At 45.5% G+C, this 22,442-nt stretch overlaps 1 protein-coding gene across 3 annotated transcripts in view; it reads left to right on the top strand.

Annotated features, from left to right (window-relative positions):
• RTN4R (reticulon 4 receptor) overlaps positions 1 to 22,143 on the top strand; it is a 282,951-nt gene extending 260,808 nt beyond the window's left edge. For all 3 annotated transcript variants that reach the window (XM_040416529.1, XM_040416532.1, XM_040416530.1), the window contains one exon: positions 20,459 to 22,143. In XM_040416529.1, the coding sequence (XP_040272463.1) occupies positions 20,459 to 21,876 (1,418 nt within the window). In that variant the 3' untranslated portion in view covers positions 21,877 to 22,143. The remainder of the gene's footprint in view (positions 1 to 20,458) is intronic.
• Positions 22,144 to 22,442: the final 299 nt, after the last annotated feature.

Genomic DNA, 22,442 nt, shown 5'->3' with positions numbered 1-22,442 from the left:
ATTTATGGTTTGAAGGAAGGATCACTGCCACAGCCGCTGGCACCCCTTTTTCTACTTTGTTCTACTATTGTTTGCAGTGCTGCCCAGCCGCTTTGACTATAATATATATAATATTTATATAAAATAGGCAATTAATAATGAGAGTCTTCCTAATACAAACCGGATTCCAAAAAAGTTGGGACACTAAACAAATTGTGAATGTCAATATTTTATTTGTAATAGAACGTAGATGACAGATCAAACGTTTAATCCGAGTAAATGTATCATTTTAAAGGAAAAATACATTGATTCCAATTTTCACAGCGTCAACAAATCCCCAAAAAGTTGGGACAAGTAGCAATAAGAGGCTGGAAAAAGTAAATTTGAGCATAACGAAGAGCTGGAAGACCAATTAACACGAATTAGGTCAATTGGCAACATAATTGGGTATAAAAAGAGCTTCTCAGAGTGGCAGTGTCTCTCAGAAGCCAAGATGGGTAGAGGATCACCAATTCCCACAATGTTGCGCAGAAAGATAGTGGAGCAATATCAGAAAGGTGTTACCCAGCGAAAAATTGCAAAGACTTTGCATCTATCATCATCAACTGTGCATAACATCATCCGAAGATTCAGAGAATCTGGAACAATCTCTGTGTGTAAGGGTCAAGGCCGTAAAACCATACTGGATGCCCGTGATCTCCGGGCCCTTAAACGACACTGTACCACAAACAGGAATGCTACTGTAAAGGAAATCACAGAATGGGCTCAGGAATACTTCCAGAAACCATTGTCAGTGAACACAATTCACAGTGCCATCCGCCGTTGCCAGCTGAAACTCTACAGTGCAAAGAAGAAGCCATTTCTAAGCAAGATCCACAAGCTCAGTTGTTTTCACTGGGCCAGGGATCATTTAAAATGGAGTGTGGCAAAATAGAAGACTGTTCTGTGGTCAGACGAGTCACGATTCGAAGTTCTTTTTGGAAATCTGGGACGCCATGTCATCCGGACCAAAGAGGACAAGGACAACCCAAGTTGTTATCAACGCTCAGTTCAGAAGCCTGCATCTCTGATAGTATGGGGTTGCATGAGTGCGTGTGGCATGGGCAGCTTGCATGTCTGGAAAGGCACCATCAATGCAGAAAAATATATTCAGGTTCTAGAACAACATATGCTCCCATCCAGACGTCATCTCTTTCAGGGAAGACCCTGCATTTTTCAAGATAATGCCAGACCATATTCTGCATCAATCACAACATCATGGCTGCGTAGGAGAAGGATCCGGGTACTGAAATGGCCAGTCTGCAGTCCAGATCTTTCACCTATAGAGAACATTTGGCGCATCATAAAGAGGAAGGTGCAACAAAGAAGGCCCAAGACGATTGAACAGTTAGAGGCCTGTATTAGACAAGAATGGGAGAGCATTCCTATTTCTAAACTTGAGAAACTGGTCTCCTCGGTCCCCAGACGTCTGTTGAGTGTTGTAAGAAGAAGGGGAGATGCCACACAGTGGTGAAAATGGCCTTGTCCCAACTTTTTGGGGATTTGTTGACACCATGAAATTCTGATTCAACATATTTTTCCCTTAAAATGGTACATTTTCTCAGTTTAAAATTTTGTTCCGTGATTTGTTTTATTCTGAATAAAATATTAGAATTTGGCACCTCCACATCATTGCATTCAGTTTTTATTCACGATTTGTATAGTGTCCCAACTTTTTTGGAATCCGGTTTGTACATAATATACACAAAAAAAGCTGTGCAGACTACAATTTAAATACAAAACAAAAAGTCTAAGATTTTGTCAAGACCTTTCCTAACATCCAGTACATGCACAGTGCGCAGCTGAATCTAGTGCACATGCATCCAGCTTCACTGCACATGCTCAGGTGTGGGGCCATTTTGGCTTGTCAGTCATGCTATAATGAGACAGGATGACTGTTCACAAGAACAGCGCAACTAGGCGACTACTTGCAGCCTATTAAACATGCTGGATTCAAATTGAGTTTTTACACTGTGCCTTTTCAGAAAGTTTATATAGAAGGATGACTGTAATGCTTGAAAAAACAGGAATAACTAAGTGGTGGGGGTATAGTGTGTCAAACCCATGTGACAGGTCCTCTTTAAATACTATCCTAGGTAGATATGAATAATTGTAATAAAATGTGCTCAGGGTGATTGCCTCAGGCAGCACCAGGTAGGGGCAAAAGGGGGGCAGCGGAAGGGCCATGGGCAATGTTGTTGTTGGGCCACAATAGAGTTGAAGTCATTATTTTGTAAATGGAGAAAGCACTATAGGGACATAGCGGCTATAAAAAGGAGCATTTTTGTACTGGCACACATTATAAGGAGGCCACTATGGGGACATCCATTCTACCGGGGGCACTAGAAGGGGGTAGTTTTTTGTACAGACACGTTATAAGGGAACATTTTTTGTACTAGCACACATTCTAAGGTGGCTATTATGGGGACATTTGTTCTACAGGGGGCACTAAAAGTTTTTTTTTGTACTGGCACACATTATAAGGGAGCATTTTTTTGTATTGGCACAGATAGGGTATTTTTGTACTGCCACACATTATAGAAGAAGAAGAAGAAGAAGAAAATCCCTTTATTGTCCCTCAGTGGGGAAATGTTGGCATAACAGCAGCAATCACATTCATAACAGGAGCAAAAATAAGAGTAATTAGAAATTAAAGAGTAAAATACAAAAAAAACATAACACAGAATTTACTTTAAAAATTCACTACTGGGTTTCTGGGAACAGTGGTGGTTATAAATCCTAACCGCTGCTGGGAGGAAGGACCTCCGATAACGTTCCTTCGTGCACTTAGGATGCAGCAGTCTGTCACTGAAGGAGCTCTCCAGCTCCACAACAGCTTCATGCATGGGGTGGGAGACATTGTCTAAAAGTTATGTTAATTTTGCTAGAGTTCTTCTGTCACCCACCTCCTGCACTGGATCAAGGGGATAACCTAGGACAGAGTGCAGCCAGCCAGTCACAGGGGCAACACGTGAGGTGCACGGTGGACCGATGAGGGGCCAAATAATTTAACACACAGTTCATCAGTTTACTCACGGTTAGCAGAAAGCCTCCCTGGGCTGGCAGCACAGTGTTGAGGTGGACAGCATGAAATCCTCCGGGGCACGCTCTGTGGTAGGAAGCATCAGCCAAGATGGTGTTTGAAGTGCCCTTGATGTTAGGGGTGCTTAGGGTGCTTGTCGCGGCTGAGTCCCTTGATGGTTTTTGTCGTGACGCCAGTACCGTTAATGGTGGTACAACCATAAGTGGTAATAATGAGGCAGACAGTGGTGAAATGCAACTTACAACTTTTACTTCAGATGTTTTTTTGGTTGCAGCAGTACAAATATGCAGTCTTTAGATGGTACAGAGTTAATTCTGCAAATCCACTGTTTTAGGCTTTTTAGGTTTCTTAGTTTTGGAGCAGTGGGTTAGGTGTACCTGGTTCCTTTAGATGTGTGGGATCCTATTCCTTGTCTTTCCCTACAAGCTGAATATTTTAGACAGGAAAACTCAACTGTCTCTCAGAAGTTTGGTGTGGCTGCCCGAAGCTATAAAACCTCCACCATGCAAAGGTGTCTGTGGCCCTCAATACTGGCTCTTATCACCGATGAATTCCTTAGGAAAGCTTGTTTCTTTTCCAGGGAGGCAAACTCTTCTCCTACTGGTCAGGGATGCAAGTCTATAGTCCGGCCACAGAAGGAAAACGCTCTTCTGCGCCTCACATCTGAGTATCACCTACTAGCGAAGTTGGCTCCACTCACTAATATGTGTCATGGAGTCTTCACTCTATCTTTCCTCCCACTAATCTGATCTGACTCCCTCAGACCTGCTCTCTTCTGAACTACATTTTCCTATCTATCTCTGTTCTACCTCACTCTGATCTGCCTCACTAGGCCTGACCTAGGTATATATACAGGGAGTGCAGAATTATTAGGCAAGTTGTATTTTTGAGAATTAATTTTATTATTGAACAACAACCATGTTCTCAATGAACCCAAAAAACTCATTAATATCAAAGCTGAATATTTTTGGAAGTAGTTTTTAGTTTGTTTTTAGTTTTAGCTATTTTAGGGGGATATCTGTGTGTGCAGGTGACTATTACTGTGCATAATTATTAGGCAACTTAACAAAAAACAAATATATACCCATTTCAATTATTTATTTTTACCAGTGAAACCAATATAACATCTCAACATTCACAAATATACATTTCTGACATTCAAAAATAAAACAAAAACAAATCAGTGACCAATATAGCCACCTTTCTTTGCAAGGACACTCCAAAGCCTGCCATCCATGGATTCTGTCAGTGTTTTGATCTGTTCACCATCAACATTGCATGCAGCAGCAACCACAGCCTCCCAGACACTGTTCAGAGAGGTGTACTGTTTTCCCTCCTTGTAAATCTCACATTTGATGATGGACCACAGGTTCTCAATGGGGTTCAGATCAGGTGAACAAGGAGGCCATGTCATTAGATTTTCTTCTTTTATACCCTTTCTTGCCAGCCACGCTGTGGAGTACTTGGACGCGTGTGATGGAGCATTGTCCTGCATGAAAATCATGTTTTTCTTGAAGGATGCAGACTTCTTCCTGTACCACTGCTTGAAGAAGGTGTCTTCCCGAAACTTGCAGTAGGACTGGGAGTTGAGCTTGACTCCATCCTCAACCCGAAAAGGCCCCACAAGCTCATCTTTGATGATACCAGCCCAAACCAGTACTCCACCTCCACCTTTCTGGCATCTGAGTCGGACTGGAGCTCTCTGCCCTTTACCAATCCAGCCACGGGCCCATCCATCTGGCCCATCAAGACATCAGTCCATAAAACCTTAGAAAAATCAGTCTTGAGATATTTCTTGGCCCAGTCTTGACGTTTCAGCTTGTGTGTCTTGTTCAGTGGTGGTCGTCTTTCAGCCTTTCTTACCTTGGCCATGTCTCTGAGTATTGCACACCTTGTGCTTTTGGGCACTCCAGTGATGTTGCAGCTCTGAAATATGGCCAAACTGGTGGCAAGTGGCATCTTGGCAGCTGCACGCTTGACTTTTCTCAGTTCATGGGCAGTTATTTTGCGCCTTGGTTTTTCCACACGCTTCTTGCGACCCTGTTGACTATTTTGAATGAAACGCTTGATTGTTCGATGATCACGCTTCAGAAGCTTTGCAATTTGAAGAGTGCTGCATCCCTCTGCAAGATATCTCACTATTTTTGACTTTTCTGAGCCTGTCAAGTCCTTCTTTTGACCCATTTTGCCAAAGGAAAGGAAGTTGCCTAATAATTATGCACACCTAATATAGGGTGTTGATGTCATTAGACCACACCCCTTCTCATTACAGAGATGCACATGACCAAATATGCTTAATTGGTAGTAGGCTTTCGAGCCTATACAGCTTGGAGTAAGACAACATGCATAAAGAGGATGATGTGGTCAAAATACTCATTTGCCTAATAATTCTGCACGCAGTGTATATAAGACCTGAACTTTATCCCCCATCTAGTGGCGGGATGTATAAATTACACCTAATAGGCCTGTTAACAGGTATTTTGCAGATACATAAATGCAAAGTTATACATTACAACCTAGTGCTTTTAATAAGGTAAAAAGTGCTTTTAAGCAGTGCCCATAAACACGTAGTGGGACGCTGCAAGAGCTGGCCTTCTTAATGAGCTTATCTAATCTCTGTCTCTCAGCCACATATAAGCTGCTCCCCCAACAAACCACACCATAGAATATGGCTGATGCCACTACTGAGTCAAAGAAGGTCTTTAGGAGTGTCCCCTGCACTCCAAAGGACCTCAGTCTCCTCAACAGATAGAGTCTGCTCTATAAGGGAGCATTTTGTACTGGCACAAATTACAAAGGGAAATTATTTTACTGGCAAACATTGTCAGGAGTCATTTTTTGTACTGGCACATATTATAGGGGGAATTATTACTACTGGGGGCACTATGGGGGCACAGTGAGGCTGGAGGGAAGGGGTTAGGTTAAGAAATTGGCATGGGGGCGCCGTTTCAGTTTTTGCCTCAGGCAGCAGAAATTCTAGGTGCACCCCTAAATGGGCTATAATCCAAAAGGTAAGTGTACCCACGTCTGTATGTAATAGTATCTTTATCAGTTCTACATCTGACATCACAGTTTTCATGTATTGCTGTTACAGAATCAAGATTCAGGTGATCTGCTTTCTACTAAAATCTACTGCAGGGATAAGCAACCTCTGGCACTCCAGCATTTCCGAAACTACAATTCCCAGAATTCTCCTTTCACTTCTATAGCAGTTACAAGAACAGCTGAGTAAGTGTGCATGCTGGAAGTTGTAGTTTAACAGAATAAGAAGTGCCGAAGACTGCTGATCCCTACCTACTTACTTCCGTAACATGGGCTAATGCAACCAGCAGTCATTGTAGTGTAGATGTGTGTAACCCCTTGAAATTCCTTGCCTGCTGGAATTCATAAATTATATTTTACCTGTTACATACATTGTCTTTAATAAAAAAATAAAATAAATGCTGCTGTACACTTTACTCAGTTATTCTGTGGTAGAGCATTCTTATAGGATGAAGAGGTGGGCGAATGTTAGAGTTAGCCTTTGTTCACACTTGTGGTTAGAGGAAATGAAGGCAGTTCCTTACACCTGAAAAAGAGCTTGGATGGACACAAATCACTCCTTCTGGCTCTATATTAATATCAAACACTACTCTACCCAGTATGGCCTCAATCATATAAGCACAACCTATTGATTCACAAGAGATTCCCATTTATATAATAGGCAATTTAGGCATCTATTTAAAGGGGTTTTCCGAGATTTTAATACTGATGACCTATCCTCCCAGGTGTCGGACCACCACAAAACATATATTTTTTTAATCTATTTTAGTTTTCTGATTGCAGATTTTTTAATTCTGTTTCCTGAACATGATTATGAGAGCAGCCATTTTGCCTGAGCTGTCCTTAACAGCATTTAGGGATATGCTTCACAGCAGCCACCATGGGCCATAGACACAATAGACTGGAGGGGACTCATTGACTTCTATGGGAGAATTTTCTAGAAGGGAAGGGTTTAGATAAACTGTGATATCACTTATTGTGACTGATGGATCTACTGTATGTATAGGTGATATCCATCATTCCAATCCTGCCTATGATAATGAGATATCGGCTAAAAATTGATGTTATGAGTCTTAGAGGCCAGTGCAAAAACTGCAGGATTTTAGGATTAAAAAATATATATAGGTAGAAATTTATAGTATAAATTTAGCTGGTTCCTACACCACCCTAAACATTGAAGGCTTAGGATACACCCAGGCAGTTCTGTTAGGCCTCTTGCACATGACCGTTGCTCCTCCGTTGCCGTATTGTGGGCCGCATACTGCGGGTCCGCAATATATGGGGCACCGGCCATGTGCATTCCGCATCATGGATGCGGACCCATTCACTTGAATGGGTCCCCAAATCCGGAGATGCGGAGTGGAAGCATGGAACGGAACCCTACGGAAGCACTACGGAGTGCTTTCGTGGGGTTTCGTTCCGCTAAAACTTGTCCTATTTTTTGCGGAACGGACGGCGGACCCTGTTCAAGTGAATGGGGCCGCGATCCGCAAGCGGCATCCCCGCGGTCATGCCCCTTTGCGGCACGGGCATGGCCAGCACATGTTCGTATGCAAGAGTCCTTAGTGTTAGGTTCCCATCAGCAGAAGCCACCTTGACATTGGTTGATGGGCCTGAAACAAAAATGTGCACAAAGAACTTCCATTTTTTCACGTATAGTACCACTGTAATCCAGAATAATCTCTAATCCCTAGTTCTTTTGTTTGCTTGTATAACAGTGTGATGCCATATGTATTTTGTTTGCTTTATGGATGTGACTCTGGGTGTGCTGGTCTAAATTTTCTTAACATCAGTGTAAAAGACAGGAGGAAATGACAAGAATAATGGAGATATGGCTATGAACTCGGTCACCTACAAAAGAAGAATAGGGACGCCTCTGTTTTGGAAATTTCATTCATTTGTTTTCACTTTTCATTTATTCATCTGAATTAAACTTTGCACAAAATATATAAATGTCAGAGTACAGAAGCCACACTGAGGCAATCTTTGCTCAAAATTTCGGGGAGTCTGGGAGGAAAAAATGAGAACCCTTAAAGGGATTTTGCCATCACATACAATGGGGGCATATCGCTAGGATATGCCCCCATTGTCTGATAGGTGCGGGTCCCACCTCTAGGACCCCCATCTACAACATGCGCAGCCGCCCTCCATTCATTTCAATGGGGCTGCCGAAAATATCCGAGCGCTGGCTCGGCTATTTCTGTCTGCCTCATAGAAATGAATGGGAGCAGGGGCCGCACATGCGCAGTGCGCTCCCATTCACTTGTATGGGAGCAGCAAAGAGCAGCGCTTGCTGGTGGACGGAGCCCAGAATAATCTCTAATCCCTAGTTCTTTTGTTTGCTTGTATAACAGTGTGATGCCATATGTATTTTGTTTGCTTTATGGATGTGACTCTGGGTGTGCTGGTCTAAATTTTCTTAACATCAGTGTAAAAGACAGGAGGAAATGACAAGAATAATGGAGATATGGCTATGAACTCGGTCACCTACAAAAGAAGAATAGGGACGCCTCTGTTTTGGAAATTTCATTCATTTGTTTTCACTTTTCATTTATTCATCTGAATTAAACTTTGCACAAATAGTTAAGGCTGCATGCAGCCTGTTATTGTGGGAGGGGCCAGGTCCCCTTACTTAAGCCCCCTCGTACAGCTCACCATCACCGCGCCCGCCGACCAGCACTTCCTGTGACTCACGTCACTTCCGGTAAGCACGCCTCCCCAGGTAAGTAGCGCCGCACGCCTCCTGCCTCCCGCCGGTGTCTCCGGTCCGTCCGACCGACTTCGGGACCGAGGTCGGCCGCAGGCCCGCTCCCCCTCACCGCCTCCGGCCCCGTGAGCTCCCTCCACCGCCGTCGTGTCGCGTCCGTCCTCTCGCGAGAGGTCGGGCGCATGCGCAGCCGGCTACCGGGCCGGCTGCCGCATCAAGTCCTGCACGCTGGCCGTAGGGGTGGTGGACAGAGGGGGAGCCCCGCTCACGGCCGCTCCTGCCTCCCACGCTCCTGTCATGGCCGTTCTTGCTTGCCACACTCCCGTGCCCCAGAGTGCAGGCCTTTCCAGCATCCACGGTGCACACACACTCGGGGGGTCTGTTACATACAGCTGCATGCTCGTGCAGGGGTACATTAGTCAGCCGACCGCCCGTGCCTTCTGCCAGCCCATGGTTGTTATGGTGGCCAGCCTGTATTCGTGCAGGTTGGCTAAGCCACGCCCATTTGGTGTCAACATAGCAGGGCTGGCAGATGCAGCTTCAGGTCATATCCGCCACTCTGGCCGGTCTGTGGTCCTGACACGCATTAATTGCCCATCACGTTGAAGTGGCGCTGTTGGGTAATTAATGGTCCGCCCCCTCCACGTCTCTCCTGGCTCCATCCAGCTCGCCGTGCCTGGCTCCTGGGTTCCACCTCCAGGCCACCCGCTCCGCCAGGTTGGCACGGACCACAGACTCCTCCACGCCCACCCAGGGGGGACCCGTGGCCTTTCAGGCCTGCGCACGCCCCTGCCAACCCACGGCCTCCGAGCCGGTCCCACGGGGGCTCCGACCCTTGTGGCTCCCCAATTTTTCACATGCATGTTCCTTTCCCAGGTGCCAGTAGCGTTCGTGGTCCCCGACGAGTTTTTTCGCGACTTCCTGACGTCAGGTTCATGTCCGCAGAAGGTCGCTGCCGGCCAACTCGCGGGTATTCGCAAGCTTGAGGGTGTTCAGGTAGGTAATCCTGGGCTGCTCCCCGCAGTTCCTCCCACCCATATCCCGGGTTGCCTCCACGGAGGCAAGCAGGGATGTTTTCTTTCTCACTCAACCTGAGACGTTCAGGCATCTTCTCTGTCCTTCTTAAACCGGAGGCGTTCTGGTCCTTCTCTGCCCAGGTACCCTGAAGCGTTCAGGTGTCTTCTCTGCACATTCCTGCCTGAGTCAGTCAGGTGTCTTCTCTGTCCAGGTACCCTGAAGCGTTCAGGTGTCTTCTCTGTCCATCTTGGCCTGAGGCGTTCAGGTGTCTTCTCTGTCCAGGGACCCTGAAGCGTTCAGGTGTCTTCTCTGTCCATCTTGGCCTGAGGCGTTCAGGTGTCTTCTCTGTCCAGGGACCCTGAAGCTTTCAGGTGTCTTCTCTGTCCATCTGGCCTGAGGCGTTCAGGTGTCTTCTCTGTCCAGGTACCCTGAAGCGTTCAGGTGTCTTCTCTGCACATTTCTGCCTGAGTCAGTCAGGTGTCTTCGCTGTCCAGGTACCCTGAAGCGCTCTGGTGTCTTCTCGGTCCATCCTAGCCTGAGGCGTTCAGGTGGCTTCTCTGTCCCAGCACCCTGAAACGTTCAGGTGTCTCCTCTATCCATCCAGCCTGCGACGTTCAGGTCTCTTCCCTGCCGGGTGCCCTGATGCGTTCGGGTGTCTCCCCCGTCCGCTGTCACTTTGGCGTCAGGGTCGTTCCTGGTCTCGTTAGCGCACGGGGGCAGCCACCTTTAGGGTAGTCTGTCGGTGCGACAGGTGTCTCCCAGTCCCCACGCATCTTGCAGCACCCAGGCAACTTGCTCGCGTCCCCAACCTGAAACGTTCAGGTCACTCCTCACCGCCCATCCTGGAACTCCACTTTTTCCTGGTTCATGTTTTATCCACGTCTCCCTGTTGCCATTAGCAGCCGACACAGCGGTGTGTCCGCACGCATCAGCATTGGTTTTCAGGTCCTGCGCTGCAATTTTCTCACGTCGCTCCTAACTTTTCCAGTCCTCAGGGCCAGCCGGGTCGTTCCCGTTAATCCGCAGACGGTAAGGCAAGGGTGTTGATTCCACGCTCTCAGGTACATCCTCAAATATGTTCGCCCTCGTCCTCAGCAGTCAGGGTACTCGTCCCCAGGACCTCTCCAGCTGCCATATTGTTGTCTCTAATTCCAGGTATTGCAAGGTCTCCACTATCTTGAAGCTATGTCGCAGGTCTCTGATGTCGACGACACTTTGTCCCTCCCGGGTACTTCGGTCTCCAGCCAAGGTGGCCCTGTTGCCCTCCGAAGATGGACCGTGCCGAGGCTCATTGCGGAGTTGGCCAAGAGAGGTATCAGGCACCCAGCCTCAGCCAGGAAGGCCGAGCTATACCGGCTATTGATGACCGAGCCCAGCCCTCCTGCAAGAGAAGATCCACCCCCTGCCATCCAGCAGTCCCTGGTGCTGTTACAGGCCTCCTTGGATTCGCTCATCTCGTCCGTTGCCGACATCAGGACCAGGGTGGTGGACTTGGAGTCCAGGACACCAGCGTCATCCCAGGCAGTGGTCCCCGTCACCGATCCCCCGCTATCCCTGCTTCCGGCTCCAGGTACGTCCCCGGCTGCTCCGGTGGTGGCTCCTGCGCACTTGGTGCCGGACCATATCAGGAGGGACATCTTGGCGGGCAAGGACGTGAATCTCGCGTCCATCCTGATTGCGTCCCACGATGCCGCAGACAACAAGACTTTTGACTGCGGGGAGGTCTCGGTGGTCCTTCGGGCCAAGGATGGACGTCTCAACCGCAAGCTCTCTGTCGTCGAGTTTGTTTTGGCCTTCGGCCTGTTTAGAGACGTGCTCTGCTCCGCTTTCCCGGCCCGCCGGGAGGAGCTGGACACATATCTACACAGGGTCACGGGACTTGGGCACAAGTACGGCGGCACGGCGTTCTATGATTACCACCGCTCCTTTTCAGCCAAGGCCGCCGCCGCGCTTGCCCAGTTTCAGTTCTCCGTCAACTGGGCCATGCTGGACATGGAGTTGTTCTGCCAGCATTTCGCCGGTCTCCGGGCCCCCGCTTGTTCGACCTGCCAGTCGATTTTCCACTCCACCGAGTGGTGTCCTCAAACGGCCACGGCCCAACCAGACAAGGCTATTCCAGGCCCCTCTGGGGTCCCCCGCAGTCCCTCCACCACCGATAAGTTGGGTAGACCCATTGTCTACCTGGGCAACAGTCAAGTTTGCAATAACTTCAACTTTGGTTCCTGTCTGTTTAGCGGTTGCAGGGCCCTGCACATCTGCTCCATTTGCTTCAGGGCTCACCCCAGGTCCACATGTCCCAAGAAGGCGTACAAGCGCCTATGACTAGCCGACTGCGACATCGACCTCCTGGCTCTCCTGTTACGGGACCATCCGGTGCCAGGGTTCGTGGACTTCCTGGTCACTGGCCTCTGCTCCGGGTTTGACACAGGGTTGGTGGCACTACCCCATTCCAACTGGGAGTGCGACAATCTGCAGTCAGCCAGGTCAGATCCCACCACTGTACAGGAACTCCTGAATTCGGAGGTGGAGAAAGGGTTCCTCCTGGGCCCTCTCAACCAGGTTCCTTTCTCCCGCTGGCGGATCAGCCCCATAGGCATCGTGTCCAAAATAGATTCGAATAAAAAACGTTTGATTTACGATCTCTCCGCCCCCCATGATTCCGTCATCCCCAGCATCAATTCGCTCATCCCTTCTGAAGAATTTTCCATGACCTATGCGTCCATAGACGAAGCCATTGCCCTCATCCTTAGCGCCGGGAAAGGCGCCTGGTTGTCTAAAACTGACATAGCGGACGCCTTCAAACTGCTGCCCATCGCCCCTCACCTTTGGCAGTTCTATGGCATCAGGTGGGAGGGCAGGTTCTATTTTGCCAACAGGTTGACCTTCGGCTCAAAAAGCAGCCCGTGGTTATTCGACCAATTGGCGCAGGCCCTGCACTGGATCCTGATCCACCACGGCAGCGCCCCAGCGGTCATACATTACCTGGACGACTTCCTCCTCATAGAACCTCCGCTATGTCGGCCATCCGGGCTGCTCTCCCTCCTGGAGATCTTTGCCGCCCTTGCCATCCCTATTTCGCAGGGAAAGACCGCGGGGCCGGTCACTTCCATCACCTTCCTGGGTATTGTCCTGGACTCAGACAGAATGGAAGCCAGGCTTCCGGAGGCAAAGCTGTCCCAGATACGGGAAGTCGTGGCCAGGGCCATCACCTCTTCCCAGGTGACCAAGGTCGAGCTACAGTCCATCCTGGGTCGGCTGAACTTTGCCTTAAGGGTCATGCCCCAGGGCAGGGCTTTCATTTCCCGGCTGCTCTCGCTCCTACCCTCAGCCTCCGAACCCAGCAGCATTGTCCACTTGGACAGGGCTGCCATGGCAGATTTGCGCATGTGGGACAGCTTTCTGTTATCTTGGAACGGGGTCAGCCTGTTTGTCCCCTCATGGTCCCAGTCATCTACCAGGGTGTTTGCTGATGCCGCAGCATCCCGGGGTTTCGCGGCCATCTTCGGGTCCCAGTGGCTGGCTGGCCCATGGCCTCCTCAGGTCAGTTCCGACCCTCAGTCCCTCAGCTCATCACCGTTCCTGGAATGTTACCCCATCGTGGCGGCCGCATCCGTCTGGGGTCATCTCTGGGCGAATTCCAGCGTCATGTTTATATCTGACAGTCAGGACCTGGTGGACATCATCTCCAAAGGCCGAGCTAAGTCGGCCAGGGTCATGTCCTTGTTGCGCAAACTGGTCTGGCTAGCCATGACCCATAACTTTCATTTTTCATGTTCCCATATCCCAGGTGCCAGCAACACGGCGGCCGATGCCTTATCGAGGTTCAATTTTCACACCTTCTTTCAGGTATGTCCAGAAGCAGACCGGACCGGGGCCCGGATTCCCGGCTTCAGCGACCTGATGTTGGACTGAGGTCGCTGCTGGCAACCGCCGAGGACCTCAGGCACCGATCCCTTTCGGTCAACACGGCTCGCAACTACGGCACAGGTTGGAACCACTTCCAGAAGTTTTCCAGGGACCATCCCCAACTGGATATGTCCTTCATTGCGTACATCATGGCTTTCATGGCCCATTGCCATGTCAACCTCAAGCTGGCACCCAGCACCATCCGTTTGTACCTGGCCGGGGCACAGCATTTCTTAGCCCTTCAGAACCCTGAAGTACGCGCGGCGTTCACATCCCAAGCCGTCAAGGCCACGCTCAGGGGCATTGAGAAAAACAGTAAAGACTCCAACCCGTCCCGTCGGCCGGTCTCCGGTGAGCTGTTTAGGCAGCTGTCTGCATCCCTAGATGGCAATCCCTTTGGCCATTTCACTAGTCTGGTCATCAAAGCCGCCATGTACCTAAGCTTCTACGGCTTCCTTCGTCCAGGAGAATTTTCAGTTGCTTCCCTGAAGACGATCTTCCTGAAAAAGAAGCAGCTATCCTGGAGCCAGGATCATCTGGTATTAAGCCTGCCTTCCACCAAGACGTCCCAAACCGGTCCTCCCATACTGATCCGGTTCTTCAAGTCCGGGAACGCCTGGTGTCCGGTGGTGGTACTTCAACATCTCCTGGGTTCCACACCATCTCCAGATCCAGAGTCTCCGTTGCTGCCATTCCAAGGGAAACCCCTATCCACGTCACAGTTTGTCTCCCACATCAGATCCCTGGTCGCAGGGTTGGGGGTGGACCCCAAAACCATATCAGGACATTCATTCCGCATCGGAGCGGCTTCAGCGGCTTCCAAGCACGGGACGCCTCCGCACGTCATCCGTCACATGGGTAGGTGGAGATCTGCTTGTTTTTCCCGGTACATCCCGGATCCGCTGACTGAAACCCGGCAGGTATTCCGTTCCTTGGTTTTGTAACCCTGTTCCACATGCATTAAACAGCAGCACTTCTCCTACCTGGTGTCTTTTTGGCCCTCTTTTAGGCAGGCCCACGTCCCGTGGCTCCAGGCACACCCCAGCCACTGTCTAGCCCCCTCCTGTCACCTTACTGACCGTGGCCGCGGCCACAAATAGTTAAGGCTGCATGCAGCCTGTTATTGTGGGAGGGGCCAGGTCCCCTTACTTAAGCCCCCTCGTACAGCTCACCATCACCGCGCCCGCCGACCAGCACTTCACCCACCCGTTCCCCCCCCTTTTTTCTACTCTCTCTAGGGTTGGCCCTCTTTTAGGCAGGCCCACGTCCCGTGGCTCCAGGCACACCCCAGCCACTGTCTAGCCCCCTCCTGTCACCTTACTGACCGTGGCCGCGGCCACAAAATATATAAATGTCAGAGTACAGAAGCCACACTGAGGCAATCTTTGCTCAAAATTTCGGGGAGTCTGGGAGGAAAAAATGAGAACCCTTAAAGGGATTTTGCCATCACATACAATGGGGGCATATCGCTAGGATATGCCCCCATTGTCTGATAGGTGCGGGTCCCACCTCTAGGACCCCCATCTACAACATGCGCAGCCGCCCTCCATTCATTTCAATGGGGCTGCCGAAAATATCCGAGCGCTGGCTCGGCTATTTCTGTCTGCCTCATAGAAATGAATGGGAGCAGGGGCCGCACATGCGCAGTGCGCTCCCATTCACTTGTATGGGAGCAGCAAAGAGCAGCGCTTGCTGGTGGACGGAGCCCAGGAAACCCGGGGTCTTCCAGCCACAGCTCTCCCCGCTCCGTTCTCCTTGTACCTATCAGACAATGGGGGCATATCTTAGCGATATCCCCCATTTGTATGTGATGGGAATACCCCATTAACATTTTCCAGCATGTACTGAGCTTGAAGACACTGATGAAAGATTGCCTCAGTGAGCTAAACATGTATATGTATGATTTTGGGCAAAGTTTGTATCAGAAGAATACATTAAAATTAAATAAATGCATGAAGATGAGAAAAATTGAGGTGTTCATGTTCTTTTTTTTATTTACAGGGCATAAACAGAAAGGGAGGCATACTGTACATAGTAATGATGTTATTAAAACTGAGAAAATAATTGCCAAGACAGGGAGAAAATGAAGTAGGAATAAATGTCACAATCTCATATCAAGCTGTGCATGCTGACATTGTCTGGTTACAATAACCGGTTGCTGTGCAGTCTGTAGAAGTCAGCCATGCGGCTTCTCTATAGGTCAGATTCTAGGATGAAACAGCAGAACCAGGTTTTATATAATCAGTTTTAGTTATATAAAGTATGTTACCTTCCTTGTACAGTATATTAGAGAATATACAGCATTAGTGTTTTATTGCCTGTTTTTTATGCAAACAAAAAAGCAATGTGTTTTAAGTGTTTCTTACATGTAGTTTTGATAAGGTATTTTACTTAGAGTCATTTTGTCTATGCATCTTTTTGCTAGGGGTTTTCAAGGACTATAGAGAAGCCTATGAAGAAAAACTGCAAAAAAAATTCTACCTGGAGCATGCAGTCTTTCTATATACTATAAATGTCACTGACCCCAAAAACTCTACAGAAATACCATAAACGAAAATGCTACAGCAGTCTTGATGGGGCAGTCGTCATACATTACATGACTCCTACAGTCCGTGTGCTGGAATGAAATCTAGGAGCTGCCGTAAATTTCTGTCATTATTTACGTCAGTTTCTGGCATAAATAGTGATAAATGAGCGGGGGTCGATGGCTTCGCCCACACTCTACCCTCGCCACACCCCCGTTTCATTAAATTGGTGAGGGTGGTGGAAAATGCCAATTGCAACTTGAAAAGTCACAATGGCAATGAAAAGTCTCAAATCTGAGTTGATATTGTCACAGTGCTGTTCACTGTGACACCACTTTGCCGCGGAGGCTGGCTGCTAGTGTTGTGCGTGCTGGCTGGAGACTTCTGTGGATGTGTGTTAATTGGTCCCTGTAAGTGATATGCTCCTTGTGTTTGTTAATGAAAGGGTTAATGTCTTCTTGGTCTGTGTGTCTGAACATCAGGGGGTCAGGTGTCTTAATCACTCTGCTCTTTCGACCCTTTTCAGCTGTATGCTCGGGTTTTCAGTTTGTATTCTGTGTCCAGGAAAGCTGTGTGCAGAGTGCTTACTATCCTGACCAGAGTGATTGTGACTTCGCCTTTCACTGAAGCCTAATTGCACATCGATGTCTGATATGTCTTTGGTTATTTTCTATCCGTGAACGCCATGCTTCCTGGGTGTATTCTGAGCCACTAGGGTTACGGGTCATGCTTTGAACTTGATTCCATTATTCCTGATTCTACCTTTGATCTGGTTTTCTTGTGACCTTGATTCATGTCTGTTATGTATGCCCGGGTTCTGGCTGTGTGTTTGACTTGGTTCCTGCATAGGGACTGACGACCAGTTGGGGGCTGTCATTTAGGATAGATCATCCAAACAGGTAGAAAGAGTGGTTGGGTGAGACTAGGTCTGCACTGTTCCTTACCCTTATGTGCAGTTTGATTCTGATTATTTTTGTGTCTTGTACGCTTTTTTGAATAAAGCGTTAATTTTTGCCCATTCTGTGTCCTGAAATCTTGTCTGTGAACACTTGTCATACATTCAGTTGTTCCTCTTAACCCCTGAATGTGACAGAGGTGCGATTTTTCTTAGTCAAAAACAGCATAGGGGATAATGAATTTCTTCCTATGTTTGTAGGCATTCTAATATTTTACTGTAGAACTTAGGCAGAGTGTTTGGACAAAGGTGCAAGAAAGAGTCCCCAAAAATGTCATAATGCTGTATGTTATTCCAGGCTTATAGCAATTTCCCAATATGAGAATAGATCAGTGTATGGACCAGATCAATCGAATAGCGAAGTAGGCAAGAAGCATATTCTCTACATTTCCCTCCAACACAACAGAATACAGGTCACTGAATATGGCAATCTGTATTGTGCCTTTGGTTCAGCATATACAGGTCTGTGTATAATGTAGAGCTGTTAACAAGAAAAACATTATATACAAAAATACATAGAGTTGGGCGCAGTATATACTAATTCTTGAAACAGTTAATATCATGAATGGTCAATTAATGGTTTGCAGATTGTTCAAATCTATGATTAGATAATTAATTGCCTCTCACTTGCCAAGCTTCTGACTATTTGTCGAGGTGGCATTTGATGGCCATCTGTGTATACAGGTTTCAATTTACAGAAGGTCATCTGCTAATCTATGTTGTATCAGTGTCTGCACAGAATGGTAGAAGTAATGATTCTGTTACTTTAGGAACACTATGCAATATTTCATTGTATATGGCTCAATAAATACTCATCAACAGAGCTCTAGCCCTTTCCTATAGGACTGGTCCAAGATTTTTTTAATATTAATTGAACAACTGGTCATACTTTTTTACTGCTATAAATTATTGTTTTATGCAACATGCGATAAAGACTTCTGATTCATAAAAAAAACGTATTTTTTTATATAAAAAGAACCAAAATTATGTACTGAGTAATGTCTTAATATCTGGCAGAAACAGTATTTTTTTATCTCAAAAACCCTGCATAAATATAAAGTTACGTTATCAAGTTCAGACTAGGAAACACTATTGAACCAACTGTATATAGTACTGGTATTTTATTCAGCGTTCAGTGTACAAAAAGTATGTGGTTATCATGTTAGCTACCTCTAGTGGCAGCTACAGGCAGACAGAATTTATCATTTTTCAGCAGGTATTAGCTCTGTATAAGCAACCACACTGTTTGTGGTGAAAAATGGCACAAATTGGCGCAATTTTTCATTCTTGAAAAAGCGATGAGGCTTAACACAGACAGTGGATGCACCATATTGAGCCAAAATTTTGCCCCAGTTCTGGAGTAAAAATCTGCTCGAAGTAAAACAACCAATAGTTGGTACAGAGTCAGAGAAAAGTGTCTCTTCCTGCACCAAATGTATCCTCCAGCCGGAGCCCCTGTGATAAATCTGGTGCAGGTCTAGACAGCCTGGCTAAGCTTACACCATCTACAGGCTTGGTAAGTCTGCGCCATTATCTTTATGCATTTGAGTTATCAATAATATATTACAGATATATATGTATAACAAAAAATACAACTAACAATTTATGACTAACATTTCCCTCCACTAGTGTTGCACAGGCCTGAACCGTAATACGGTCTGCTTTTATGCAGCGCATATTTTTTTGATTGGTACCTTAGAGAGATGAGTGAAAATAAACATGTTCTAAGGAAAAAAAAAGATGTATTACTTTTGCTGCAGTGATCGATTGCCTCTTAATGTGGAGAGACCCTGTCGAACCTGCAAAGATAATTCCTTGTTAGTTTCAGGAGGTTTAGACCTGCAAGAGAAAGAAAAGGAACCCATGGAAAATGTAGGTCAGTACAAAGATTGTAACACAGGATGTGAGCTTGCACTCTGGGGATAGTAAAGATATAATTGGGAAAATAAAGTTGCGGCAGATTTCACTTTTACTCAGAATACAATATACCAGGATATCCCTGAATGTTGTTACCACTGCAGACAGAAGCAATGAAGCCGCAGTCTGCTGCAGTACTTACCAGTACTTTATCATGAAGATACAATATACTGCCTTTCACAAAGCTGCCTTTACGTTATCAGACAGATAAATCACAGCACATTATAATCTGCTGTACATTATATTGTTCTTGCTGAACTGTTTGGTCACCACTAACCAAGACATATCTTGTAATAGGGTTTCATTTTGCACCTTTAACCTATATTTAACTATTTATATTTTTTTATCCATGTTGCACGTTGATTTTTGTTCCATTTCTGCTGTTTCATTATACTTCATAGAATATATTCTCCTATATATTAAGATGAACACAGAGTTTATATATATTTGCTAGAGAGTGAGCTGCTTAATATTCTGGTCACTTTAGCAGAAAGCTGACTTGGCGTCAGATATGTACATTAGCTTGCATTAAAAATGTATTTCCATGTTATGAAATGGCTTCTGAAGTGGTTATGTGAACTGGAGTTGATTATATATATATATATATATATATATATATATATATATATATATATATATTATATATTTTGAAGCAAGGTAACATCAAATGTTGCTTTTGACCCCACAAGGGCAGTCTCTAAATAGTTAACGCCATGCAATACATTATGTATAACCCTCAGCACTTTTAGATGTAAGATATTTGTCTAATCCTTTTCTAAATTTTGATGTTCTGATGTATCTGTCTCTTGGAGTAAAGCATTAGAAAGTTGTACTACTTTTACAGTGAAGAACCCCTTCCTAAATTGATAATGGAAAGAATTATTAATTAAACACAAATGATGACCTCTTAGTCTACCCTACAGTTCTTGGATAAAAATGCTAATCTCTTATAGTATCCATATATATAATTACATATGTTAACAGGATAAATTAAATATGTCTGAAGAAAAAACATCATAATAAGTGCATATAAAGATCATCAACTTTGATAATAATGGAAGTTATAGCATATAAGGTTACAGGGGTGCACCTAGCCTTTCTGCTGCCTGAGGCAAAAACTAAAACGTCAGCCCCCCTCTTGCCCCTACCTGGTGCTGCCTGAGGTGATCGCCTCACCTGGCCTCATTGGTGGTGCACCCCTGTAAAGTTAGCTGTTTTACATGTTATGATTACAGTGTGTAGTGCTAGCTATATTATTTATGGGAATTTAAATGATTTCAGTTGTAAGCAGTTGAATATATTGATTCTTGTTTTTCTTTCTTCTGCAGGCGCTAAGCTGCTGTTCCTATTTACCTGCTGCATCATCTACAAACTGAAAGTGCAATGTTGTCCAGAAGTTTGTCTATGCTATAATGAACCGAAAATCACATTTAGCTGTCAGCAGCAAAGACTGACTGCAATCCCACCCTACATTCCTGTACAGACTCAGCGCATCTTTCTGCATAACAACAAAATAACTTTACTAAGGGCCACTAGCTTCACCCCCTGCCAGAACCTCACTATATTATGGATTCATTCAAACAACATAAGTCATATTGAGTCTGGAGCCTTCTATGGATTAACCAAATTGGAAGAACTAGACATGAGTGACAATTATAACCTCAAAACTATTACAGCACTTACATTCCGTGGTCTTGTTCATCTACATACTTTACATCTTAATCGTTGTGGTCTGCAAGATTTGCCCCCTGGAATCTTTCAAGGCCTTTACTCTTTGCAGTACCTTTACCTTCATGACAACAACCTACACTTCTTGCATGACGATACCTTTGTAGACCTGGGGAACCTCACTTACTTGTTTCTTCATGGAAATAAATTGAATAGCTTATCTGAAAATGTATTTAATGGCTTAATTAACTTAGATAGACTACTGGTGCATCAAAACAGGTTGGATACCATCCATCACAGAACTTTTCATGATCTAAAGAAAGTTACAACCCTGTATTTATTTAGTAACGCCTTGACAGTGCTTAAAGCAGAAGTATTATCACCTCTTGTATCTCTACAGTACCTACGATTAAATGCAAACCAGTGGATTTGTGATTGCAGGGCCAAGTCCCTCTGGAGTTGGTTGAAATCATTTAAAGGCTCATCGTCAGAGTTAGAATGCTACCTGCCACCAGACTTAGTTGGGAAAGACCTAAAAAAACTAGGAATCAATGATCTTGATGGATGTGCCAATATTTCTTTCCATTTAATCAGAACAGATCCATTCAGTGCCAAGATGTCTCTAAATTTTGAAGAGATCTCAGATAGTTGCTGCCAGCCTGCCATCGATAAGTCACTAGTAACTGGCACAAACACTAAATCTGGGCCATCTTCTCATAGCAGTAGAATCTTGCCAAACATCCCAGTCAAGGATAAGGAAAATATTTCAAAAACAAAAATTATTGCTAACACCGACCACAGAAAAAACAGAACATATAAGCCAATCAATTACTCCCCCATTGCCACTTTCTCAAGCAAATTAGATAATTCCCTAACCAAGGTGAATCAAAACAATGCCTTTGATTCTGTCGAACCTTCCACAGTCCCAAATAAAAAGAAGGTTCCCTGTTTGAAAAAAGTGAAGTCAAAATCTCAATGTCGAATATATCAACCAGGAACTAACTCTGGGCTCCTGAATTTCATCACCACAAATCTTCTCTATATGACTCAGATCTTCATGCTACAGATGCACTTTTAAAGGCTGAATATATTTTTGTTTTAAGGTAGACTTAAAGTCAGACTATGAATGATCTTCAAAAATTGTTGCAATTATATGGAAAACATGTGCTTCACAAAAGCAGTTTTACTAAAGGTGATTGGATATTTTTTTATGGTTGTGTTTTTCAGAGTTAAGAGAGTGCAACAATTTTATTTTATTCCTCATAGTATTAAGGGAAGGTTCCTATAAAGGTTGAGACTCTGCTAAACATGAAGGTTTAAACTTTCTTTGTAAATTAAAGTTGTACTTAACGATTCAAAATGTACACTGTAAAATGCTGTATGTCTGCTCTGTTAATGACTATTCTAGTTCTTTGTAATTATTTCTGTCATATGTTTCTGGGTAGTATTTGTTGAAGAATACTATCAATTTACTTAAACATTCTTCATGTATACACATATAGATATGCATTTTATTTAACTGTGCTGAAATTAAGTAAAATAAACATGTTCTTTTTTGTTTTCCTAAATTTTATTTAAAATGGAAAAAAACCCTATAATTTGTAAAATTGGTTATGTTTTATTATGCTTATTATGATAAAGGAT

Source organism: Bufo bufo, chromosome 2, assembly GCF_905171765.1.
Source record: "Bufo bufo chromosome 2, aBufBuf1.1, whole genome shotgun sequence".
Taxonomy (NCBI): Eukaryota; Metazoa; Chordata; class Amphibia; order Anura; family Bufonidae; genus Bufo; species Bufo bufo.
This window is presented reverse-complemented; position numbering and strand designations above follow the sequence as displayed.